Genomic DNA, 27,787 nt, shown 5'->3' with positions numbered 1-27,787 from the left:
ATGCATATCTGGATTTGCATGTGCGAAATTTAGTTTTTCTTTCAGAAAATGTTTGTTTTTGCTATGATGGGATCTACATGTATATTTTGTGATGAGTGTTTCAATGCAAAATGATTATGAAATCTTTCGAAATTTACCAAATTTTCACTCAAATGAAAAGAAGGACAAAGTCAATACTTAAAGTTTGTTCATTCTTCCTGGATTCTTCTCAGATGTACAGTATACATATAATTTATGTACATATCACACAACATATTTTCATGGTTGTACATGTATATGTCAGGATAAAAAAAGTTACAGCATGGTAAAAAAATTACTAAAGAAACTACATCCATGTATGCAAAAAAAATGTCATCGATATATATTGTAGGAAATGACAGAATGTTTTGGGTTTTTTCCTCTCAATTAAGGGTCTTTGATTTTTGTTAAAATTGGTTACTAAAAACCATGTTAGTGCATTTGAGCATAATGGACACATTCTGCCAATCTCAAACATGTATTGAACTATAATAGTATTATATACTCAATTTGATGAAATTACATGTAGAATATCAGCAAGTAGTAACACGAGGAATGTAATTTGTACATTTTAAAAGTTTAAAAACTTTTCAAATGTACAAATTACATTCCTCATGTATTTGCTGTAGAAACGATGATGTAACAGGATTAATCACCATAGCAATAGGTTAAAACAATTTTTGAATATATATCACCCTGCACTACAAGCAGGTTGCACTCATCACCTGTCTGCAATCATAGATTGAATACAATATCGCTCTTTTCAAAGATACTAATCTTACAGTTGCGAGTGATCAGCAGGATATGAATATCCTGGTCTTTATCCCCGTTCTTTGACATCTATGGTTGCAGAGATACCATGTGAACGTACAAAACAAGTGCAGTGCGACATATTCAAAAATTATTCAAAAACTTATTGCTATACATATGTAGTAGTTAGTCATGTTATTGTTACATCACTTCTACTCTCCTTAAAAGGCAGTCCCTGCTGTTCTACGCAGGATTCTACGGGCCCGACCGACCCAGAGTTTTGTGTTTTGGAGATTTTTTTTACATCTTGTGCTAAAATCATGTAAAATCAGTCGTTTTGTAAGCCAAAATTGATTGATTTTGGCTGAACATTTTCAGAAAATATGTTAGCAAAAAATCTTTAACCTCCAAAGAAAACTCTTGACCGACCAACCCTACTTGAAAGGTCCATCCACCCATAGAACATGGTTTTTTCCATCACTTAAGAGTAAATAATTGGCATAAGTGGGGAAGATTGTGTCACATATTATCTGCACAATCCAAGATTATTTTAACACCAGTTTCAAAAGTCAATATACCCAATGACCAGTCTATAATATCGATGTAAGAAATTAACCAAAAGAAATGTGGTTTAATTTACAAACCTATTCACACTATGCACAAATATCAAACATTGTTCCTTTAAGTCTCAGCCAGCTGTCGTGAGGCTAGCTATGTAGCTACTGAACATTAAATGACACAGGGTCCTGTGTCACAAACTGGGGGTACCTTTGTGTTACATAGTAAAAAAAATATGAAATGTTTCAAACATTTTACCTACACGTCTCATTTGAAGTAGTTCATCCTCCTGAGCATTTTGACACCTTTTTTTTATAGAAATCGGTTGAAAAATGAGAGAGTGCGGGCAAAAACAATCACAAAGTAGGGGAGATTTAACCCCACCTCTTTTTTCCACATTTACAATCATTCTGAGCAAGTATTAGTCTTTTAAATGACCTTCTGTATTTATTTACTTGGTTTAGATGTCTGGGAGTTCATTTAGACATTTTTTTTACTATATTTAAATTTTTAATGGGGGGGTTTTAGATCAAATTTACGATATGAATCCCTCCCCCTAATCCACAACCACCCTTGGCACATTTCATGCCAAACGTCATAAGAAAATAATTAAAATTATTTTAAAACAGGATAAAAATGTGAGTACCGTAATATAGAATAAATTAGCCTCAATTTAAGACCTAATTGTATCTTCTAAGTGAAAGAATACTCAAGAGGCAGTGTATTGAAATCCAAGGTGCACATCAAAATGTAACAAAACCACCTTTTTTGGGTACCGTACCCCAGTATATGACGCAGGATCACAGATGCCGTTCGGTTCAAGCTGTCTTAGATTTTATCACTCAGACACTTCCTTCCCAGCAAACACAAAATGTTTTTAAAACATTATTAACAGGGTATAAATGTGTTTGTTTTGGTCCGAACATTTTAAATGTCAGTTTATGTGACAGTCATGGGCACCTTTTTTTTCAAATGTTTATATGAAAACACACTATAACAACATTTAGAAAATGTTAACTTATCAGAATGTTATTGTAAAATATTTTTGGCAAACTTTTTTTTGCAAAATATTTTTTCAATACTTCAAATAGAATGTCTTGCAGCAAGCTTTCAAAAATGTTTTTGAATGTTATCAAAACGTTTTATACCCTTTATACATGTACATATATATCCTGTAATTATATACCATAACCCAACATTTTTACATTTCTGTAAAATGTTTTGGGTTTACTCTGTCCGTGCATAGTAAGCTGTTGTACGCAGATAACCTCGCTAATATGGATGCGTAGAGTAGCGTTGTATGCTTGTGTATTGCCATGATTAGTCGCGGAGTAACAAGCGTCGTTGAATGTTCAACGATGTACACAAATTAAATAATTTTTCTATAGTCCAGTACATACATGTACCAGGGTTTAATGTGTATTCCCCCAGGACTCTATCAAACCAACTTTTTTAGCTTCCTTTTATGGTCCTATAACACATTCAAAATGTTAACAAAAAATAATTCCCCGCATTCCGGTCATATTCAAGGTTAAAGGTCAACTTTGAGCAACTTTGAAATTTGACCACTGCGTTGACCTTTAACCTTGAATATGGCCGAAGTGCCGGGATATATAGTTTTAAGAGAAGGGATATATAGTGTAATATAATTTCTGACATTACATATACATGTACTGTACTGTGTATCCTCTAAATTGAACCCGAAGATTCTGCCACTTATACTGTAGTTCGAAACCTTATTCCAGAAATTCATGGTACCGGTACATCACAAAATTATTTAATTTTAAAATGACAGTTTGACATCATTTTAAAAATGTTGTAGTGCTCAATTGTTGGGATTGGCCACATGAAAATGATAGGTCTTGTGTTCCATCAGGGGTGGTTTGTGAGACGTCATTGGCCTAAATAAATGATTTGACTAAATCTGAAATATAAGAAAACGGTTCAACTCTAAATTGGAAAAATCCAAAATTCAAAGAATGTTGAACACAAGTATGAATTCCCACTTTGTACACTGCATTTACTGTTGGTTACCTGCAATATGTACACTGTACATCCACCATCTTTTCTCACAAATTTGGGACCAAAATGCACTGTTCTTTACCCTCAACGTCTCTCACTCAGCGATTGAAAATTGAGCTACTTTTATATACATGTACCAAGTAAGTTCTAGGTATTTAGATAGTTTACACTTTACACAGTAAATCTAAATTACTAATGCTATTTTCCATCAACCTGCATTGGTTCTGTAGACTCTTGCTTTACCTCTACCTCTAATCCCTGATCAGTGTTAAGAGGCGATTGCATACTGGCTGCATGGACTAATGACATAAGCATATTAGTAGCAGTCGGTGCTGGGGACAGCTGAGGCGACGATGGTGGCGGAATCCTTGATGACGAAGACGAGGTGACCGAAACTGAGAGAGGAGTTGAAGTGCTAGATGGAGAGGAGAGAGGAGCTAGACCTTTGCTGCTTTGTGATGTAACAAGCATTATTTTATGTGACTGCGGTGTACTGGGAGTTATTGGGGTCCTGGGCATAGCCATAGACACAGGTGTTCTTGGAGACATGTAGCCTGGTGTGCGAGGGAAAAATGTTGGTGTTCTTGGAGTGCTGCTGCCTAGGAAGGACGACGAGCGTGATGTGCTCAGGCTAGGTCGTATGAGTCCAGGCGTGGATTGTACTGCTGCTGATTGTACTGGCTGCAAACGTAATTTGATCACGTGTGAACACAGAGCGCTACCGAGGTAGCCAAATTCCTCTTCATATGTTTCTGGCTCATCTGGACCATCAGATACTTGTCTCAGATAGGCAGCGCAATGCTTCAGAATCATCTGCTTTAGATGCTCTGATGCTATCTTATCCACGTTTGTCACAAATTGGCTCTCAACAGCCGCTTTTATCCTCTCACCAAGAACTTTGAGTTTGGGCATTACAACTGTTTTATCACATCAGTACCTAACTCACACAAACCCGCCAGAGAGCCATATAAGGTTGCCATCGGAGCCTTATCGCTAGACAAGGACTTGTCAAATGTCTTTGAGATACGAGGCTGAATGTTATTGGTCGTGGTATTGAACTTTCTACACATTGTAGCCATAAGTCTAGCCGCAAAGTCTCTCAAAGCCCAGTGGTTATCCACATCGGGTCTTAAACAGAGTTGCTTGCTGACGATGCAAGTCATTATTGCTGGGATCAATTCATGGAGGTATTTTTCCAAGTACAGAGTTGGATTATCAATTAGTGCTTTGACCATTCTCATCAAGTAGATGAGTAGAGCTAGATTGCTCTGCACCACATTAATCTTGACGCCTTCCGAAATGAATGCACTGAATCGTGGCAACATCTGGTAGAGTCCTGGATCTGACGCTAAACTCTGCAGTGCTTCAGCTCTTCTGGTTTCTGATGACCCAACACATGCCTCTGTGATCTCTTTATAGTACAGCTGCTGTTCAACTGACAGTTCGTGTGTGATAATTGGTTTCAGTTTGACAGCTTCTGCTGCAAGTGCTTTACTCTTAGCAGCCAAAGTGTTACCACCTTCACTCAACAGTTTGTTTTTATGTAACAGGGCATCTTTTGTGGGCTTTTTATTCACCATCACCTTGGTAGTCTCACTCTGTTGCATATCTTTCTCCACTGGAGGAGGATTCTCTGGAATTGAAGGTTGTATTCCTTCAATGCTTAACCAATGAGCCTTTAAGGCTACATCTAAAGGAACTTTTGGCAGTGGCATGTTGATAATCTCCGACAAGTCAAGATCCTTCTCTTCGATGAAATGCAACTCTCTACCACCGCCGCTTGCAAACCGAAATGGAATATGGTCTGGAGCTCTGAATCCATACAATGGCTCTACATTTTGTGACTTGAGCGCATTGTCAAAGTCGGCTGTGGACAGTTTCCGTCTCTTGCCATTCTTCATGAATTTCGATGCCTCCTGAACCATGGTTTTCAGCCTGAAGGTAACATCTTCTGCTAGTAGAAGTGTGCTATCTTCTGGAAGTTGTGCGACACCAACAGATTCAGCAACAACTTTGATGGACTCGGATGAAACATGAGCCTTGGCTTCTTTTTTCTCTGGAATCTCTGCCATGGCCCGCTCAATAGTGCGCACCTGTACAGAAAACAAACAAGTAAATAAATATTAAGTTAATTAAAAATAACTTCTGGCCATGTGTTTTGAACTCGCCACCCTTAGCGAAGTTAGCGTTGCATCACAAATATTATGAATTTTACACCAATCAAGTTTCAAATTAGAATATCTACACAACTATCAATAGGGTGGCCACAATGCTAGCTATTGTGTGTACCCCTGCTTACATACACAAATGTATGGTGGAAATTGTAACAGATTCTGCAGCAGTTGGAAAACTTTTGGGCATTTTGAATTCCATATAATTTGTCTCCTAGTAACTTCTGTGCAGACCCGACTACCTAATTAGATAGAAAATTTTCTGCTCGTAATGAAGGTGAATATAGCATTTTTGTACGGTCACGCATAAAAAAGTTACGCACAAAATAAATTTTTGTCATCAAATAAAACTATTTTCCCAAAGATGTACAATTATGCTATATTCAGTTTTACAATCTAGATCCTCAGAGCAAAATGCTGTGCAAAAATCAGACAATTTGGTGGTGTAGTTTAGGAAATACAGGCCTTTGAAGGTCATAATTGGCACACAATAGCGCCCTCAATGGTGAAAATCACACATATTTACCTTAAAAGTCCTGGCAAAAGAGTTATTTTTGTGATTTAAGCCATTTTAAAAATGTTGTAAAGAAGCAAATATAGCAATTATGACCCTGGATATTTAATATTTGCATAAATGAACATTAAATAAACAAACACAATACATCTCATGCCTTCTTTGGCTTTATTCCCACAATTATCGCTTCATGAATATGCAAATTTATGACAAAATCAGGATTTTCCTAAAAATGGGGTAAAAATGGCCAATTTTGTGAATCTTTAAAAGGCTGTATCTTTGCAACGAATTGTCTGATTGAGTTGATTCAAAAGTTTTTTTTAATCATTTTGCAGAAGGAACAATCCTGACAGAAAAAGTAATTCCAGGGGTGGGTTTGAAATTTTCATGTGACCACCCTACTATCAACCCTAAACTAGCAAAAGTATACATTTTTGAAAAGCTGAAGGCAAAAGCAATTCAAATACACATTTCAACTCATTGTACAGGGTGACCTTGAAGTTATACAGGGTGGAATAAAAATTTCAAATAAAAATGGGTCACTTAATGCATTGCTTATTACCATCTTGCAGTTATAAACTGAAAGTAAACAACATTGATTTGGTTAGAGCTAGAGGTTAGGGGAGCCTACTGACTTGGGAAGAAAAAAAATTACAGCTGTTTGGTATTTGCGGAATACAGGGTGTCCCAAAATATGTTCAAATTTGTTTACAATTCAACATATTTTGAACTGAAACATTTTACCCCTAACCGATACAGAAAAAGTAAGTCCATATTTATATTCCTCATCAGATTTCCTCTCAGAAAATGTATACTTTGACTATGATAGGATAAGTAATTAAATATTTACAGCAACTTGTAGATTTTGAAGACATCTGCATTGCTTACTACAGTGTTTACTATGAAAACGGGTAGTTTTCACTAGCGTGTCCAGGGGGGCTTTGGGGGCTTCAGCCCCCCGCACGCACAGACCCCGAAAAAAAAAAGAAGAGGAGAAAGAAAGGAAGAAAGAAAAGAAAAGAAAAGAAAGAAAGGAAGAAAGAAAGAAAGAAAAGGAAAGAAAGGAAGAAGTAAAGGAAAAGGAAACAAAGAAAGCCAATGATAGCCAATGATATTTGAGCCCCCCCCTTCCCCGCTTAATGGATTTAGAGTACCCGGTATGCCGCCATACAGGCCTATGATACGTCAGAATAGATGTACCGGTAGGTAATCAATGGAGGAGATATGCACCCAACATTTTAAGTGGGGGTGGCGGGGGCTGGAGTATCCTTTTGCCCAGCACCTCCCCAAAAAAATCACACATACCTTTTTTTCTTGATAATTTGGTGAATTTAGACTAAAAGAGGGCCTGAAATTAAGCATTTTTAGTTCACCAAATATAAAATTTTCTTACGTAAGGGGGCCCCCGCCAGGGGGCCAGCCCCGTGGACCGCCGCAAACGCTTGGCCTGCCAGTGTTCACAAGCTTCCTAAACCCACGATCCAAAAATTGTGCATATAATGTATATGATCGATGTGATTTATTATTTAGACACTTTCTAATTTTTCATGGACTGAATGTATTTTGACTTTTTTATCAAAATGTCTAGTCCAAATCAACCGCTTTTGTCAAAAAACAGAGCTGGGTTTTCAATGATATGGGCAAAATTTTAACAAAATATTCTCCAAAAACACATTTGGGTCATCCGGCTGGTATAGAACTACCTATATTGGTATCGTCTCATCGCCTTTGCTAGAAATTTGCGCCTAAAAGTATTTACCAATTTGCATGATTCCAGTTCAATTTGACCTATATGTTGCAACTTTTTCCAACCCCCCGGTGTTAATACACAGTGTTTATGGATAAACAAATACCCCTTTTCACTTCACCCAACACTAAAAGCAATAATTATTTATACAATAATAGTGAAAATTTGTCCACTAATGGCTTCAATTTGGGCCTTCATTTAACCCATTTTCAGATTTTTCAAACTAAAATTGTTCACAATAATAGTGCCAGAATGGTCCACCAAATGGCTTCAATTGGGCTCTCAGTTTGCAAAAGTTTCTCATACACCCCCTGTTTCGCCTTTTTGGTTTCTGCTTTGGACACCCGACACTTAAAGGCCCATTCAGTGACTTGCTCATCCGGACGATCGTAAAAATCATCAAAATTCAGATTTTGGTACCTTTGTAATTGGCATAGATGTGCTAACATAGCCTGCTAGAGTGCTAGTGGTTCGGTCGAAAGCCGTGTATTTTAGACAAAATAAAGCATTTGCATGATTCTGGACTTTTGATACTGACAGTACAAAAAGTCCGACTCGAGATCGAAAAGAAGCTCACTCTCCACTGCACTACGCGTTGCTATGTATTGTTTCTACTACTTATTACATCAGTAGCTACTATTTTAAACAAAATACACAATTTTAACTGTTTTCTTACAGTAAGGGGCCCCCAGGGGCCAGCCCCTGTGGACCCCAAACGCTTGGCCTGCCAGTGTTCACAAGCTTCCTAAACCCACGATCCAAAAATTGTGCATATAATGTATATGATCGATGTGATTTATTATTTAGACACTTTCTAATTTTTCTGCGGACTGAATGTATTTTGACTTTTTTTATCAAAAATGTCTAGTCCAAATCAACCGATTTTGGCAAAAACAGAGCTGGGTTTTCAATGATATGGGCAAAATTTTAACAAAATATTCTCCAAAAACACATTTGGGTCATCCGGCTGGTATAGAACTACCTATATTGGTATCGTCTCATCGCCTTTTCTAGAAATTTGCGCCTAAAAGTATTTACCAATTTGCATGATTCCAGTTCAATTTGACCTTTATTTTGCAAATTTTTCCAACTCCCCTGTGTTAATACACAGTGTGTATGGATAAACAAATTCCCCTTTTCACTTCACCCAACACTAAAAGCAATAATTATTTATACAATAATAGTGAAAATTTGTCCACGAATGGCTTCAATTTGGGCCTTCATTTAACCCATTTTCAGATTTTTCAAACTAAAATTGTTCACAATAATAGTGCCAGAATGGTCCACCAAATGGCTTCAATTGGGCTTTCAGTTTGCAAAAGTTTCTCATACACCCCCCTGTTTCGCCTTTTTGGTTTCTGCTTTGGACACCCGACACTTAAAGGCCCATTCAGTGATTTGCTCATCCGGACGATCGTAAAAATCATCAAAATTCAGATTTTGGTACCTTTGTAATTGGCATAGATGTGCTAACATAGCCTGCTAGAGTGCTAGTGGTTCGGTCGAAAGCCGTGTATTTTAGACAAAATAAAGCATTTGCATGATTCTGGACTTTTGATACTGACAGTACAAAAAGTCCGACTCGAGATCGAAAGAAGCTCACTCTCCACCGTACCATGCGCGTTGCGTATTGTTTCTACTACTTATTACATCAGTAGCTACTATTTTAAACAAAATACACAATTTTAACTGTTTTCTTACAGTAAGGGGCCCGCCAGGGGGCCAACCAGCCCATGTGGACCGCCAATAAACGCTTGGCCTGCCAGTGTTCACAAGCTTCCTAAACCCACGATCCAAAAATTGTGCATATAATGTATATGATCGATGTGATTTATTATTTAGACACTTTCTAATTTTTCTGCGGACTGAATGTATTTTGACTTTTTATATCAAAAATGTCTAGTCCAAATCAACCAATTTTGGCAAAAACAGAGCTGGGTTTTCAATGATATGGGCAAAATTTTAACAAAATATTCTCCAAAAACACATTTGGGTCATCCGGCTGGTATAGAACTACCTATATTGGTATCGTCTCATCGCCTTTTCTAGAAATTTGCGCCTAAAAGTATTTACCAATTTGCATGATTCCAGTTCAATTTGACCTTTATTTTGCAAATTTTTCCAACTCCCCTGTGTTAATACACAGTGTGTATGGATAAACAAATTCCCCTTTTCACTTCACCCAACACTAAAAGCAATAATTATTTATACAATAATAGTGAAAATTTGTCCACGAATGGCTTCAATTTGGGCCTTCATTTAACCCATTTTCAGATTTTTCAAACTAAAATTGTTCACAATAATAGTGCCAGAATGGTCCACCAAATGCTTCAATTGGGCTTTCAGTTTGCAAAAGTTTCTCATACACCCCCTGTTTCGCCTTTTTGGTTTCTGCTTTGGACACCCGACACTTAAAGGCCCATTCAGTGATTTGCTCATCCGGACGATCGTAAAAATCATCAAAATTCAGATTTTGGTACCTTTGTAATTGGCATAGATGTGCTAACATAGCCTGCTAGAGTGCTAGTGGTTCGGTCGAAAGCCGTGTATTTTAGACAAAATAAAGCATTTGCATGATTCTGGACTTTTGATACTGACAGTACAAAAAGTCCGACTCGAGATCGAAAGAAGCTCACTCTCCACACGTACCATGCGCGTTGCTATGTATTGTTTCTACTACTTATTACATCAGTAGCTACTATTTTAAACAAAATACACAATTTTAACTGTTTTTCATATTTGAATTGACCGTTAGTTTGCCTCGGTGACCTTTAATTGCTTATTTTGTTTTCTACTACAAAAATTAAGCGTCCAGGTTTTAAATCAATTTAGACTCTACTTCCCCGTGTTAGAAACACTGGACTAGGAAGTTTTTCCAGTCGATTGGTGGCGACTGTACGAAAAATCTCGATTTTCTCGAGTCGATCTGAGTTGAAGTAGAAAACCTTTCTAAAGCTTCTGTTTTTGACTAATTTGTCGATGCATTCAGGGAAAAGTGGTTTAATGAAATTCTGTAGACTTATTCTTTATTTCTAAGCAACTCTGACAAATTTCCATTTTTTTTAATGTTCCTGTGAAATCACTGAAAGGGCCTTTAATGTTTACAGTAATTTATACAGTTAATAATAGTGAGAACTTGTCCACGAATGGCTTTTTAATAGCTTCTTTTCATCAATTTTCGGCTTTTTCAAACTCAAATTGTGCACAATAATAATACCAAAATAGTCCACCAAATGGTTTCAATTGGTCCTTCATTTTGCAAAAGTTTCTCACTTGGAGGAGGCACATCCCCTCAGACATTTTCTACGTCGCATAAGCGCGACGCAATATACTTAGTGGCACAAACGATTTAGATTCAGCCCCCCGCAGTAACAAATCCTGCACACGCCCATGGTTTTGTACGTAAAAGTTAAACAATTAGCATAATTAATAATCTTTCAAAAGAGCTCTTAACCATGCCTGTAGCCCATATGGATGCAAAGATATGATCAGTTGATTCAACGCGCACACACACAAAATCTATATTTGTACATGATACCGCCTACACCCATCGAATGTGTCATCAGCCCTCAGATCGGCCCTCAGACACACACATACAGGCATAGAGTTCTGCAGTAGCATGTTTTGTTGACATTTTGTGTAATGTTTACATCCATGACAGTTCTAATACCATCATCAGACAACTCAAATACAAAGGATGTCAGTTGGCAATCTTAATGTTATGCAATCAAGTTTACAACACTATCACTCTTACAATGAGCAAAAAGTCACTCAGGTGCACGCAATTCAAGGACCAATATTGATTACCTGAAGTGGCCTACTGCAAATGACCAGATATAACCTTTCTCATTTTCATGTTATTTTGCAATAACAAAACCATGTTTTCCTTGATTTTGGTATGAAATTGAGCAAATATAATTAATTGTCATGTCAATTTGGAGTTATTAGGGCAACTAAAACTGATATAAGGTAAGTTTTATATGTTTGGAATCTGTATTGCCTATTCTGAAGGAATTATTGCCATGTAAACAAACCATCCCTTGGCCAATATGGACATGGTGTACAGCTATTCAGTACACTGTTTTCCATGGGTGACTGTAGGAACCCATGGATTCGATCCATGTAGATACCGCCACCGCCTCAACCCGCGCCTCAACAACCACCTCAGCCATTCTGAACTCAAAAAACTATAAGGATTGTGAAAAGCCGTAACTCACACATACAATGGGTGTACACAAATGCTTCTACATGTAATACTAAATTGTAAAGAAGTTGCAACTTCTCTACATTAGTATATCTCTACAAAAAGGTACGACAGAAAGATTGCAAAATAAAAAGAAAAATGCAAAATCTTCAAAAATGAAGGCAGGTGGGGACGAGAAACATGTTTTTTTATTCACTTGGGCTAATAACAATCACGCTGATTAACTGATCAACGCACTTGACAACAAACCGGCTGACCCATTGGTCTTCGGCGCGGTGCGTATTAGGCGACCTTGTCACTTCTACGCGATCGCAATTCACCAGCGCGTACCCGGACCACAGAAGTTTTAAAAACAACAACTTTAGTTACATACACATTAGGCCAAATAAAAAAATAAACATGTTTCACGTCCCCTCCCGCTTCCTTTTTTGAGGTTTCTTAAATTTTATTTTTATTTTTTGAAATTCAGTTATAACTTTTCAAAAAATGTGTCTAGGAAGTAGAGATGCTTTCTATAGCCTTGCTAATATACTAGAAACAGTTTTGTCATGTGGTAATGTTATCAATGCGCGATTAATTGCAATATGCGCTCAAACTAGTATGCGCGGCGTATGCGCGCTATGTCCCAGAGATTTTGCGTAGCGCCATGATTGCGAATGTATTTTATTATTGTAATTGACTTTTGAATGTAATGTCCGACCGCGATGTCGTAAAACTATGGAATGGGAAGAAAAGAGGAAGAGAGGATGGAGAGAGAAATAAAAAAAGACTCTAACTAGTCTAAGAATTATGGTAAAACTTCGCCTGATGGTGATTTCATAGTTTTATTAAGAAGATAAGCCGCTAGTGAACGTAACATGGTGGCAGCGGAAAAAGTAAATCTACAGGTACGCCATTTCAAGAAATAGCCTAAGAAAGACTCAAAGAAATCACAAAGAAAACATCAACGAAGTTTTCAAGAAAGAAACTGAAAATTACCAAAGAAAACATCAACAAAGTTTTCAAGAAAGAAACTGGAAAATCGCCAAAGAAAACATCAACAAAGTTTTCAAGAACGATACTTGAAAATCGACAAAGATGGTATCAAAGTCGATAAAGAAGCTTAAAGACTAGTTCAGCTTTGAAGAAGAAACCTTCAGTGAGCTAGCCATAAGAAGAAAGAAGAGGACGCAGAACTGATTAACTGTTGTATTGGAAGCCTGGATTGGAAGAAAGAAGAGAGCGTCACAGTACCAGATAGCTTCGCTACAGAAGCAAGAAGAGAAGAAAACAGATAGCTTCGTGACTGTATCATCATCAATCCCGTTCAAATACCAGAATTGTGAGATTTGATGCATTTTCCTCGTTGGAATATATTGCTGATTTGTGTTCTTCTGGAAAAAGACAGGTGAATCGTGTGTTTTCATCAGTGGCAGTGTTGTCTACATGAGCTACGCATCGGTGTGGCAGATTGATGTGGAAAATGGATTACGAGAGGCTGTCTTCAGGTTCTAGCCTGCTTGGATTCCTTGCTAAATGACCAGACATTTGGTATGATATTTTGACTGTTGGCCTTTTTACTTGAAGACAATCAAGAGATGTTTATATTTTCACAGATGAAAATGATCAGTAATATATTATAAAATTTAAACGAGGATTGTGCGATAGTGAAGCAAGTATTATAAATATTGCAAATGTACGTGCACAAATGAAAGGTACGCATACAACGAAATGTGTATGCACATATCAAAATTAAATGTTGTATACATCATGTTTAGTAGAGATGTAGGCCTAAGCTTACATAATGCACGACAATCATTGTGGCATTCAAAAATGTTTTGATGTGTAAAGCATAATTGCGTTTAAAAACAAAGTTAAACAGCAATGAAACATTATATTGTTTTAATTTAGTATTATCATGCACATGGACAAATGTGTGCATTATTTCACAGCCAGAGTACAAAAATGTGTGTAAGATTTTTTATTGGATTGTTGTAATAAGCTGATTTAGCGTTTGGGATTGCAGCAGTAGTGCATAAGTCAATCAGTCGACATTTCTTTAAAAATTGAAATGAAGGGATAAAGTAATATAATATGGTCGTCAAAAACTGTTGTGTTTAAAATAAGATTTTATCACAAAATGTGCGTATTGATCAGGATTTCATGATGAATTTAAATTTCTGGACAAGCGTTTGGTAATGCAGCTATAGTGCTTAATTAGTCAGCGACATTTCCATATAAACATGGACATGTATAACTTAATTCATTATGTTTTGGAGAGATGGAAACTTGTGTGAGATTATCATTGGAGAAGAAATTTATCACATAAATTTTATTTGTATTTATGGCAAATGTACGTTTGGAGAATATTTTATAAAATGAATTAAAACGTGCATTAAAAACAAATGTATGCATGAAATTATATTTATGCACACAAAAAGATGTAAATTTAACGCGATTTAAATGTGCATTTTTGAGATGATTGACACAATCATATAGGAGTTCGGGAGTGTCATGTGGTAATGTTATCAATGCGCGATTAATTGCAATATGCGCTCAAACTAGTATGCGGCGTGGCGCGCTATGTCCGCAGATTTGCGTAGCGCCATGATTGCGAATGTATTTTATTATTGTAATTCACTTTTGAATGTAATGTCCGACCGTGATGTCGTAAAACTATGGAATGGGAGAAAAGAGGAGAGAGGATGGAGAGGAATAAAAGGACTCTAACTAGTCTAAGAATTATGGTAAAACTTCGCCTGATGGTGTGATTTCATAGTTTTATTAAGAAGATAAGCCGGCAGTGAACGTAACAAGTTTCATAAGGTTTTGTGATAGTTAGAGGGGGCCTATCTCTCAGAACAACAAATAAAAAGAGGCCTCCTCCCTTTTCCAGGCACTTATTGTATATGCTAAAACAGCTCTAATTATCATGGGTATTCACATCGATTTTGTGATAAAATATAATAAATAAAAATCCCCCTCATCCTCCTTTTTTTCAAAAACCCGGACGTGAAACATGTTTTTTATTTTACTTGGCCTTACATGTATTCACTATTCCATGATTCAGATTCAGTTTTAAGCTTACTCAAAAGTCTCATCAGCAGGCTCAATCAGCAACTGCCAAATACTGGCCAACTTTATTTTTATATATTCCATTAGCTGGATACAATTTGTATTACAAACCTATTTCTTCTTGAAGTAGAACAACAAAACTCGGCCGTTTTCGAGTCAAATTCTAGCCCTGTTCAGTAGCTAGCAGACGCGTTATTTCCCTTTTTCTTCTACCACGAATCAAAGATGTCGCTTATCCCGAGATCCCTTTTGCATGTTCCATAATATTTATTACTGTCATAAAAGATTAAATTTAAATTGATAAAAATCAATAATTAATTAAAATCATAAATATAGAATGCAAAATTTAATTAATATTCAGCTTAAAATTAAAGTTTGAATATTATTTACAAACTTATTTGAACAAGGGCATAGATAAGGGTATTGCAGAATATGGTAACCCGTAAAATGGCGTCCATTTGATTGCTACTGGAGCAGTAAGAAAGCATACATTTCGCTGAAAGTTGATATTTTGCAGCGCAATAATTTAAGAATACAAGGTTTGTAGTAATAATATATGGCTACGTTATTTATTGGGCCGCGTTAAGGGTCTAAAAATCTTATCTTGTATAAATGTTTAACCTTAGAAATTGTTCGTTAGGAGAAGTAGCAGAATTCTGCAGTGCAGTCATACATGCATGCATGCATGCATGCATTGAAGCAAAACAAGCAAATACTAGCTCGAGATACATGTACTCTAGCTATAGTGGGAATTCCAATTGAATGAATGCAGAATGAATAATTTTGCGTACACTGCGTGATGTGCGACTGTCACACGACGTGCGTGAGTAACGCGGAAGTGAATCCAACCATCACATCACACGTGACATGCCAACGGCAACGCACTCGTGAAATTCAGGGACATGGATTGGTTAGCATTGTAGCCAAGGTCGTGCGTTGGCATTGTAATTTGAAATGCGCAATATAAATGCACTATTCAAATAACTCCCCAGGTGTGAGATCCATTCAGTTGATATTAGCAACTGTCTTTGGAAGTCTAGAGAAGTCCTAGCTGAATTTGTCACACTTGTTTGTAGAAAATGAACTTCATTTTGAATTTGACGCATGCCAGTGAGCTGCGTGCGCTGAAGTTATCGCTGAACGGACCAGTGGGGGTGCGGGTGGCATGGGAGGAGCAAATGCCCCAGTCAGAACTCTTTCCCCTGTTGCCCCCCCCACTAAAAACACTAAAATGAAAATTTCAACTTTTTACACCATTTTTGCGCAAAATTTGTTAATTTTGCCACCTGAAATTCACTTCCCCCCAATGCCCCCCTCCGCCACTACTCCGCCGTTACTAACTGGAACTGACAACTCGGCCTCAAGCTCAGAGTCGGAGTGACATTCATGATTGGCAGTATACAAAAACAATGCGCAATTTTGATTTAAATTTTGCACACTCGATCATGATCTATATCAGCATTTCTGATATATTTGTCACAGATTCTGGGTAAATTCAGTGCACTACCCTGGTAAATTTGAGGGCCAATTGGAATTCCTTCGTTTCAAAACGGTACTACATTGTATAAGATCAAACTAATCACAAAACTTAACTAATCATAAATTAGTCCACATAGCATTAATTGCATTCCATATTTGTCATCCCTGTACAGCTATATTAAAACCATACCATCAACAAAGATGTCCAAGTTGGCTCGTCAAGGGAAGATGGTAGGGAAGGCTGCAAAAAGGGTCCAAAAAAGTGGAGTTTGGCAACACGATTAAGACGCATACATGAAAGCTGGGAAAGCTGCACCAGGTCCTCCTCTTGGTCCTGCACTTGGAGCAGTAAGTTAAATTTTATTTATAGATTCCTGAACTGCATTTAAGTAGACTAACATTCACCATGATTAGAATTATTTTTGGTACATACAATACGCAACATTTTCATTAAATAGCATTGTGTAAGAAAAGATAATGTCAGTTTCAAAGTTCTAATTCAACATACAATGCGGTAGTTTATATTTTATATTCCAGTAGACTTCATTTTAAAATCAATATTCATTTCACTGTCAACATGAATAAACATTAGCATCTTTCATTTATGGTACTTGATAGGGTCAGTCCATGTCGAAACAGATTGAGTGTACACCCACCCTCTTGGATTTTGCTCTCCTTTGGCTCAGGGGTACCTTTCATGGATCCCTAGGTGAGGTCAAAAAAAAATTCAAATTCCATTTTTTTTGCGAATGGAGGGCAATTAAAGTTTGGCGACCTCGACCAAAATTGTGAATTTAAGGGTCCAAATGACAAAGTGCTCTCTTTGAGGGCACTTTCTTCTTAATTGAATCAGTTGTGATCCTCTTTTTGAATGTGGTCACTCACTGGCTGTGTCTGAAATACCTAATGCCAAAAAAGATAGATTTCGGAATTTCGTTGGGATTTCAGAGGGGGTCAAAATCAGCACTTGTACTGTTCAATCAAATTATCTTGATTTTGAAGGACCCATGATAATGTCACAGTGCACTTATAGGTCCTAATTATGTTCAGAATGGATTAACCATATGCCAATGTCTATGAGCAATTAAAAAAACAGAGAAATTTCTAGACCCCTACAGAATTTTAGGCCACCCCTAAAGTGGTTCAGCCACAAATGGCACTTAAAGTCTGCAAATTTTGACCCCTAATAACTTTAGGTGTACACCAGATATGAATTTCTAGTCTTTTGCATCTGAAAGAATGTAGTTTAATGTTACTAGGAACATAAGATTTGTTTTGTATTTTTGTGTGTTTTAGTATTAAGTTGACGCTTTCAAAAATAGTCATTTTTGCCTAACATACCATGCATACAGGATATGGTACAAAATGCCAATTTTAGTATGATATTTTTTTATATTTTTGATCACTTTATAGCCATTTGTATTATTTATCCTGATATTTCAAGTTGCTCTTGAGTCAAGTAATAAGAAAAAACTCCTTTCTAATCCTCTGTATGGATTTTTAAGATTGTCAAAAATGCACTTCCTGGCAACGATGCACATGCAAAGTACAGGTTATGGGGGTCAAATTTTCAGAATACTCCCAATTATGTCAAGTAATATATCAAATTACTCGTATGGTCATGAGGATTCCAAAATGTATAGTTTGTTATGTGTCAGACCTTTCAGGAGGCGCTATGACGAAAAAATGTTCATAGGTCAACGACCTTTTGAAAGTATCAAAACACAAAAATATAAAACAAATCTTATGTTCCTAGTAACATTAGACTACATTCTTTCAGATGCAAAAGACTAGAAATTCATATCTGGTGTACACCTAAAGTTATTAGGTGTCAAAATTTGCCGATTTTAAGCGCCATTTGTGGCTGAACCACTTTAGGGGGCCTAAAATTCTGTAGGGGTCTAGAAATTTCTCTTTTTGAATTGCTCATAGACATTGGCACATGGTTAATCCATTCTGAACATAATTAGGACCTATAAGTGCACTGTGGCATTATCATGGGTCCTTCAAAATCAAAGATAATTTGATTGAACAGTATGAAGTGCTGATTTTGACCCCTCTGAAATCCCAAACGAAATTCAAATCAATCTTTTTTGGCATTAGGCATTTCAGACACAGCCAGTGAGTGACCACATTCAAAAGAGGGTCACAACTGATTTAATTAAGAAGAAAATGCCTCTCAAAGAGAGCGCTTTGTCATTTGGACACCTTAAATTCCAATTTTGGTCAAGGTCGCTAAACTTAGATGGCCCGCCATTCGAAACGTAAATTGAATTTGAATTTTTTCTTGTGACCTCACCTAGGGGTCCATGAAAGGTACCCCTGAGCCAAAGGAGAGCATAATCCAAGAGGGTGGGTGTACACTCAGTCTGTTTTGACATGGACTGACCCGATATTGACACAAGCAATTTTTGTATGTATTTATGCTGAAGTAATATAATATTGGTATCGCAATGTTGTACAACAAATACCGTCAACAGGGGTGAGATTGATCAAATTGGGCCTTTTTATGTTTGTAACTCTGGCACATATAATTTTTTGGTGGATATTAATTGTTTATAACAAATAGGGTCCCCACTTTATATCAGATGATGGTGGATGCGATATCGCTATTTTGACGTCGCCATTGGATTAACACATAATCATGAAATCTTCACAAACAATTCTAAATTTGTTATGTGGTGTCAAAGCAAAATTATCTTACTCTAAAACCGGTGGGGTTCTGCAAAGTACCCCACTGCAAGTATGTTAATTGTCCATTTATAATCGCTAACCGTGTATTGTGAATGGGGCTGTCAGCCCTGTATCTTCGCCAGCCTCGTACGTCCGTGTTGCGTGTCCTATGCCGCCTGCTTTATATCAATATATAATGTATGATGGTAGGAATTTGCGTTTGTATAAATTTTTTTTTAATCAAAGAGTGATCAATCTCACCCCAATATATGGGGTGAGATTGATCACTCATTGTTGACTGTATAAAGTATGTAGGGGGCCTAGATATGATCAATGTCACTACTGCTATGGGGTTAGATTGATCAAAATTTGGCGTTTAAAAAAATTCTGAAACATTTTCAAATCAAAATGTTTTATGTTGATATATCAAATCTGGTACGAAAATGTTCTACCGGTTTATTTTTGTGCTTGTTGTTAAGCCTATTGAACAGTGTTCCATATGGTATTCCATAAGTTCAGGGTTTGCAGGTTTTTGCCGCAGGTGGAAAAAACCGCGGTTTTAACCGCGGTTAAAACCACTTGGCAAAAACAGTTTTTGCCAGTTTTTGCCAGCAAAAATGGCAAAAACTAAAAAAGTGATCTATAGTTCATTTTTTTCATCTCAAAACAAATTATTAAGTTACAAAAATTATTTCCTGAGTGTAACAAGGTCAGATTTTGTAATTATAAATAACATATTAAGAAATTAAAGGTATACATGGGTTTTCATTGCTCAAGTGCATTTAACCGATATGTGGCAAAAATCAAATTTAAAACTTGTTCCTTTTAAGGACTTGATAAGACAAAAAACTATTTAATGATTCACTAAAAGTTTTGTGATACTGTTTATGAGCTTAATATTTGAGTGACTATATGTGAGTTTTTGCCAGTTTTTGCCATTTTTGCCGGTTTAAACCAGGCAAAAACTGGCAAAAACAGGTTTTTGCCAGTTTTTGCCACTTTGCCGGCAAAAACAGGTTTTTGCCGGCAAAAACCGAACCCTGCATAAGTTCTCACCCAGGTGATTAATCCTCATGATCAATCTCACCCAGGTGATCAATCTCACCCCTGTTGACGGTACCATCTAGGCTTAGGAACCGGGGAGATTTGGGGGGGTTCACCCCCCTCAATAATTTTGGTGCAGGCTGCAATATCTTTCAGCCCCCCCAATAATCCTAGATTGTGATAAAAAAGAGGGAAAATGGGTATTTGTGATCTATATTTTTTTACCCCGAGGGGGGAGACCCCACTCAAACCCCAGGGTGGCCCACCAATTTTTTTTATAATTTTCAGCCCCCACCACCATGTTCAAAATCTTCCTAAGCCAATGAATACCTTTATGCTCGCAGCTCATTCTTACACTTGTCAAATGAGCTGTTGATAAAGATAAATGATAATATAAATGAGAATAATTAAATAACATTGGTGATCCGCAAAGTTGAACATCAGGATTGTCAGTATTAGCAGTTTTATGATGTATTTCAGATTTTATTTATTTCAAATCCTCAATGTATATTGGTTCTGTATATATAAAAGAATTCTGAAATAATTCTAACTGTTCTACTGACAACATCTGTGATATTTTGATTTTGATTTAAACTTTTGATCCAAACACAAGGAAATAATTCCTTCCTCTGAATTTTCAGATGGTACTCCATCTTTCATCAGCGAGTGAGTGACTGTATCAGGTCGAGATTTTCACTCACTCGCTGATGAAAGATGGAGTACCATCTGAAAATTCCGAGGTAGGAATTATTTCCTTGTGTTTGGATCAAAGTTTAAATCAAAATCATGATTTATACCAACACAGATGAACTTTCATGAACATCTGTGATATTTGTATAAATTTCCTGATCTATCTGTCAAGTTTAGTCTTTCATCTGATTGATTCTAGTGGGACAATCAGCGTACAATGTTACAGCTGTGTTTTAATATATTGGCTCATAGTCATATATACAAAAACATGCAATAAAATTGAAATTGCCAGAAGGTTATAATAAATAAGTGCATAAAGAATCCTGAGGTTCAGAAGTATAGATATTAAATTTTGGTTGTTTTGGTGCACATCAGAAAAATTGAGATAATTTACATCTTGTATCCTATTGTGATTGTCCCAGCTGTATCAATACATAAAGTCTGCACAAAAAGTAACTCAGCTGTTATAAATACGCCTATAGATTCAGAACTAATAATTATTTTCACAATATTTCAACATAAAAAGAAGGATGATTTATTTACGCGCATTTTGATACCCCATTTGTCCAATTTTGTTCAATATTGACAATACAGCAGTGTTTTGAAAGAAAAATACCCCAATTTAAAAGTTGCAGTAATTTGTATTGATTTGAAGTAAGCGCGAAGATAATGGCGGGCTTTGCGTGTTTACAGTGCTGGCATTATAACCATTGATCGCTGTAAACTGCAACTTTTAAATTCAGGTATTTTTCTGTAAAAGCACTACTGTGTTGTTAATATTGAACGACATTTGACGAATGGGGTATCAAAATGCGTGTAAATAAATCATCCTTCTCGCTATGTTGAAATATTGTGAAAACAATTATTAGTTCTGAATCTATAGGCGTATTTATAACAGCTGAGTTACTTTTTGTGCAGACTTTAGATAAACCTTTGTCTCTCTCCAATTTCTATCAACAGAGAGGCATAGCTATTGGTGCCTTCTGCAAGGATTTTAATGAGAAGACAAAACATATCAAAGAAGGCACTCCACTCCCAAGCATAATAACGATAAATGTAAGTAATAGTACTGATCGGGATCAATATCCGATCGGCCGATTTAAAAAACAAACTGATCGGTCATCAACAGATTCAGATCAAGGATGGATTGGTGCATGATACGTTGTAAATTGAATTAACTGTCAGGTGAAGCTAATTAGAAAACATCTAGTTTGCCCACGTCAAAGGTTGTTCTGCTTGAATTACCTGAAAGCTTTACCTGAAAGTTGATAAAACTACAAACCAACTAACTAGACACAACGTTCCCGGAACCACCGCTAGGTGGCAACACACGACGAAAGCTTTGATGGAACACCTTAATTACTTTCATATGGAAAAACCATGTAATGCTCTGAGATGCCCGAGATATCTATGATGTAGCCACAATTTTGACATAGTAGCGCATGGAATGCCTTAGAATGGTTTCAAAAGGGTTGGAAACGCTGATAAATATACGAAACAGCATAGATCTGGGCCAAAAAAGTGCATTTAATCGACAGATCTAATAGACCCGTGACGTCACAGGTATATACATATACAGGTAGCCGGGTATAGCCCCTTCATCTGGCCAGACGCCACCAACGGCATCTATCTCTAGTTTGATACATGCATAATTTGTCTAAATTTTGTGTAAACAGAGTGTTTGTAAACTATTACCCTGTCTGTGTGAGTTTAATGTATGCACAAATAATGACGGTATTTTAATTCACTCATTGCATTTTGCAGCCTGATAGAAGTTGGATCATACAGACAAACCACCCACCTGTATCATACTTCTTAAAGCAAGCTGCTGGTATGCCTACAGGAGCACATCCATCATCTCAAAAGAGTAAGTGTTAGAAAATTAACTTTCCTCAATTGTGGTATAGGCTTTTTACGCCAGTCTTCAGTGAACGGCTCTTTTCAGAGCCATCAAACCTTATACATTAGCAGATGGGCAAGGTCTGCTTGTTCTCGGATGACAAGAGGCAGTCTTCAGTGAACGGCTCTTTTCAGAGCTACCAGCAGGCAAGGGGCAGCCTACATGTCTCATTCTTAGGTACTTTGTCCTGAAGAAATCAGAGCCACTCCTGAAAAAAGTTTGACAGTTCTAAACTTGTCTGACGGTGAACCCACTAAAACTTACCAATTGTTAGGAAATTAACTTGGATCAGGAAAGTCCTGATGGGATATAGACCTTCAATCTCCTCATCTTGAAGTGAATGGTAGATTCATTGTTATAAACATGTAATGTTCTTTGTGTCAACCTGAGTTTTTTAAAACTTTTGAGCCATATTCAGTGACCTCATTTTTCATCTTGGGTAGAATATAATTTGCGCAAATTGGATCCAATCAGGTAGAGTTCATGCATTTCAATTTTTGAATAATTTGTATAAGCTATGATTTAGTTTAATCTAATTATCTAACTCAAAATTAATACCCACTAGTGGTCAAGTAATATGTGAGCTGACATGTCACATCATACTAAACAGTTGGCTGGCAGGTGTCGTTATTCTATGCTCAGCAGTATGCACATGAATGGTAGATTCATTGAATGGTAGATTCATTGAATGGCAGATTCATTGAATGGCAGATTCATTGAATGGCAGATTCATTGAATGGCAGATTCATTGAATGGCAGATTCATTGAATGGCAGATTCATTGAATGGCAGATTCATTGAATGGTAGATTCGTGGAATGGTAGATTCGTTGAATGGCAGATTCGTTGAAAGGCAGATTCGTTGAATGGCAAATTCGTTGAATGGCAGATTCATTGAATGGTAGATTCGTTGAATGGTAGATTCGTTGAATGGCAGATTCGTTGAATGGCAGATTCGTTGAATGGCAGATTCGTTGAATGGTAGATTCGTTGAATGGTAGATTCGTTGAATGGTAGATTGATTGAATGGTAGATTGATTGAATGGTAGATTCATTGAATGGTAGATTCATTGAATGGCAGATTCTTTGAATAGTAGATTCATTGAATGGCAGATTCATTGAATGGTAGATTCATGAGGTTTTCAAACTTTTCAACCATATTCAGTGACCTCATTTATCATCTTGGGGCGAATATAATTCACGCAAATTGAATCCAATGAAGTAGGAGTACATTCATTTAAATTTTTGAATCTGTGTGTTATAAAAAAGAACTTTTTTATAAGCTATGATTTAGTTTAATCTAATTATCTAACTCAAAATTAAAACCTACTAGTGGTCAAGTAATGTCACATCATACTAAACAGTTGGCTGGCAGGTGTCGTTATTCTATGCTCAGCAGTATGCACATGAATGGTAGATTCATTGAATGACAGATTCATTGAATGACAGATTCATTGAATGGCACATTTGTTGAATGGCAGATTCATCGAATGGTAGATTCATCGAATGGTAGATTCATTGAATGGTAGATTCGTTGAATGGTAGATTCGTTGAATGGCAGATTCATTGAATGGCAGATTCATTGAATGGCAGATTCATTGAATGGCAGATTCATTGAATGGCAGATTCATTGAATGGTAGATTCATTGAATGGTAGATTCATTGACTGGTAGATTCATGAGGTTTTCAAACTTTTCAACCATATTCAGTGACCTCATTTATCATCTTGGGGCGAATATAATTCACGCAAATTGAATCCAATGAAGGAGGAGTACATTCATTTAAATTTTTGAATCTGTTATAAAAAAGAACTTTTTATAAGCTATGATTTAGTTTAATCTAATTATCTAACTCAAAATTAAAACCTACTAGTGGTCAAGTAATGTCACATCATACTAAACAGTTGGCTGGCAGGTGTCGTTATTCTATGCTCAGCAGTATGCACATGAATGGTAGATTCATTGAATGGTAGATTCATTGAATGGTAGATTCATTGAATGGTAGATTCATTGAATGACAGATTTGTTGAATGGTAGATTCATGGAATGGTAGATTCATTGAATGGTAGATTCATTGAATGGCAGATTCTTTGAATGGTTTTTTATTGAATGGCAGATTCATTGAATGGTAGATTCATTGAATGGTAGATTCATTGAATGGTAGATTCATGGAATGGTAGATTCATTGAATGGTAGATTCTTGAGGTTTTCAAACTTTTCAACCATATTCAGTGACCTCATTTTTCACGTCGGGCGAGATGAAAAATGCATGTTGATAGACCACTCTCTTGCCTTTGTTTATAAGCATTGCTACATGTATTACCTCATCTATACTGCAAAGATTTTTATTTCAAGTTTTTGTTTAAAAATGGAAAATAATACATTGCTCAACTATGCTGTGGTTCACGTCAAGTTCAGTAGTGATGTTAATGCTTTTTCATGGTTCCGCCGCAAGCATGACGACAAACCACCGTTGTGCGCATGTGTGTACGCACCAATGTGACTACCGAACTTAAGACAAATCGCAGTACAGAACTCTTTTTTCCGAACCCCTCCGAGATGAATTTCTCTTTAATTTTCTTTGTAACAGCACATATGGACATGTAAAGGTCATTAATCAACTGTTTTTAATCACATTACACAGATCCTGAACCGTTTGGAATAGTGACTTTAAAACATATCTACGAGATAGCAAAGATCAAACAAACAGACTCCAGCCTACAAGATATTAGTCTAATGGAAGTGTGCAAGCAAATCATAGCAAGCACAAGAACAATGGGAATTGAAGTAGTTAAAGAAATTTCTGTTGAAGACTTGAGAACTTTTAGAGAAGATGCAGAAGAAAGGATGAAAGCTATTGAGGATGCAATGGAGCAGGCTAAACAGGAAGCATATGCTGCTGCTAAAGGAGGGGATTAGCTGAGGAGAACAGGACAATTTTTGATGTGGGCAAACTATATGCTATGTTTTCTGATAGCTTTACATGAAAGTTTCAAGCCATATGTGACCATCCACCACAACTGAGCCCGGATGTCTCCAGTGCCACTATTGAGATATGCTCCATTGAACTTAACAATAAACAATAGGAAACAAAGGATTTATTGACTGTTTTATTGATTTTTCACTACTTAAATGTCAAGTAATATAGACATGATATACATCATTTTAAAGCTAATTTCAAGCAGAATATTTTGGTTGAATATCTCAAAAATGATGATTGGCGACTTCAGGGCTCAGTTGTGCTGGATGGACACATATTGTAACGTTTGCTGAGGAGGACATCCTTGTAATGTTTTAAAAATTCTAATTGTTAAACAATCGTTCCATTAACCACCCATGCCCCAACAATACTGCCCATATAAATCTGAATCATGGTCTGAAACATATGACACACTGATGATGATGGATGAATACTTTGGGCCTTTTTTATGTATTATAGGCCTAAACAATGTAAAAAAATAACCGTCCACCCAAAATGACTTTGTTAAGCACCCTGGGCAGTAAATGGAATGAATTCAGTACTCTCAGCTGTATACCAGTTTTTACCCTGACGTGGCAGTGACATCAGTGCGCATTTCATTGGGTGCAGCTTCAAATCGCTAGCGTTCCCTCAGCACTGGCGTACACATGCTGCCGCATAGATGCGTGCGCGTAACAGCTGCCTCAAGGCGTTGACGTCACTGCCACACCAGGGTGATAAATGGTATAGTAAAGTACCATACCCTGCAAATATCAAGGCTTTAGGTGCAGTAGTTGTGATAATATCTGAGATGCTGAATAATTAACGAAATAGTACATTGTTTAAGGGGTACTACACCCCTGGCCAATTTTGTGCAGGTTATTCTCAAAAATTATAGCACATTGGTGACCAGTAAGATATGTATATTATAGGGGCAAGGACTACAACTACTGCACTGAAAATTCAGCAACTCAAGGCAAGTAGTTATTGATTTATTGATCAAATATTGGTTTTTCCCTCATTTTTGACTGTAACTCCACAACTGTTGTCTGTGCTGAAATTAAATTTCCAGTGCAGTAGTTGTAGTCCTTGCCTCTATAATATATATCTTACTTGTCACCAATGCTCTATAATTTTTGAGGAAAATGCAAAAATAAGCACAAAATTGGGCAGAGGCGTAGTACCCCCTTAATTACAAATACATAGTTGAACATGTATGGGATGTTCGTAACACTGGGTGTACAAGGTGTGTGGGAATGTCATAACACATCAAAAGGACTGACTCGCATGATTGACAGAATGACACGCATTAGTGACATATGCCCTGGAATGAAATACCGCAGTGATTTTCTTTGCTTTGTCATATTTGGGTTCATATTCAAAGGGCCATATCTGACAGTGAAACTAACATTTTGTGGAAAAGAAATCGGTACAATTCTATTTTTCTTATGGAAATGTTACAATTATGGCTTCAAGTTTATTCAAACTGCAACAAAGGTTGATGTTTTTAAAATATATCATGTGGTGCCAAACATGGCAAAGATATGCATGTATTATACTAAGAGATTTTATTATAGTATGATGAACTTAATGGATAAGAGCCTTGAAAATGACAAAATGTTAGGCCAAATAAAAAAATAAACATGTTTCACGTCCCCTCCCGCTTCCTTTTTTGAGGTTTCCTCAAATATATTTTTATTTTTTGAAATTTAGCTATAACTTTTCAAAAAATATGTCTAGGAAGTTGGGATGCTTTCTATAGCCTTGTTAAGATACAAGAAACATTTTAGGAAGGTTTTGTGATCATTAGAGGGGTGTAACTCCCAGAACAACAAATAAAAAGGGCCTCCTCCTTTTTCTAGGCATCATTGTATACGCTAAAACAGCTCTAAGTATGGGTATTTACACCAATTTTACGATAAAAAATAGAAAATAAGAAGCCCCCTCTTCCTCCTTTTTTTAAACTCCCGGACGAGAAACATGTTTTATTTTTTACTTGGCCTTATG

General features: G+C 36.7%; 2 protein-coding genes across 2 annotated transcripts; one reads left to right on the top strand and one right to left on the bottom strand.

The window, feature by feature from the left end:
- Window positions 1-1,169: 1,169 nt before the first annotated feature.
- On the bottom strand, window positions 1,170-15,242 carry LOC140153672 (transcription initiation factor TFIID subunit 6-like). Its single transcript, XM_072176478.1, is given in 3 exon segments — window positions 1,170-4,274; window positions 4,277-5,441; window positions 15,150-15,242. Coding segments are annotated over 2 exon segments (1,872 nt in total). The 5' UTR covers window positions 5,421-5,441; window positions 15,150-15,242; the 3' UTR covers window positions 1,170-3,546.
- A 213-nt stretch (window positions 15,243-15,455) lies between these two features.
- LOC140153671 (large ribosomal subunit protein uL11m-like) lies at window positions 15,456-27,397 on the top strand. Its single transcript, XM_072176477.1, has 5 exons — window positions 15,456-15,577; window positions 16,691-16,865; window positions 21,885-21,980; window positions 22,689-22,791; window positions 25,466-27,397. Exons 2-5 carry the CDS (start codon window positions 16,812-16,814, stop codon window positions 25,738-25,740), a joined length of 528 nt encoding a protein of 175 aa, XP_072032578.1. The 5' UTR covers window positions 15,456-15,577; window positions 16,691-16,811; the 3' UTR covers window positions 25,741-27,397.
- The last annotated feature ends 390 nt before the right edge of the window (window positions 27,398-27,787 follow it).

This window comes from Amphiura filiformis, chromosome 5, assembly GCF_039555335.1.
Source record: "Amphiura filiformis chromosome 5, Afil_fr2py, whole genome shotgun sequence".
NCBI classification, from domain to species: domain Eukaryota; kingdom Metazoa; phylum Echinodermata; class Ophiuroidea; order Amphilepidida; family Amphiuridae; genus Amphiura; species Amphiura filiformis.
The sequence above is the reverse complement of the archived record's forward strand: the minus strand, read 5'-3'. Positions and strand labels throughout refer to the sequence as shown.

What these genes read in the sequence shown, in the direction of transcription:
- LOC140153671 (XM_072176477.1), top strand. Translation starts at nt 16,812, where the DNA reads ATGAAAGCTGGGAAAGCTGCACCAGGTCCTCCTCTTGGTCCTGCACTT. An exon ending in TTGGTCCTGCACTTGGAGCA is followed by an intron (nt 16,866 to 21,884) that starts GTAAGTTAAATT and finishes TTCTATCAACAG; the next exon opens with AGAGGCATAGCTATTGGTGC. An exon ending in CAAGCATAATAACGATAAAT is followed by an intron (nt 21,981 to 22,688) that starts GTAAGTAATAGT and finishes TGCATTTTGCAG; the next exon opens with CCTGATAGAAGTTGGATCAT.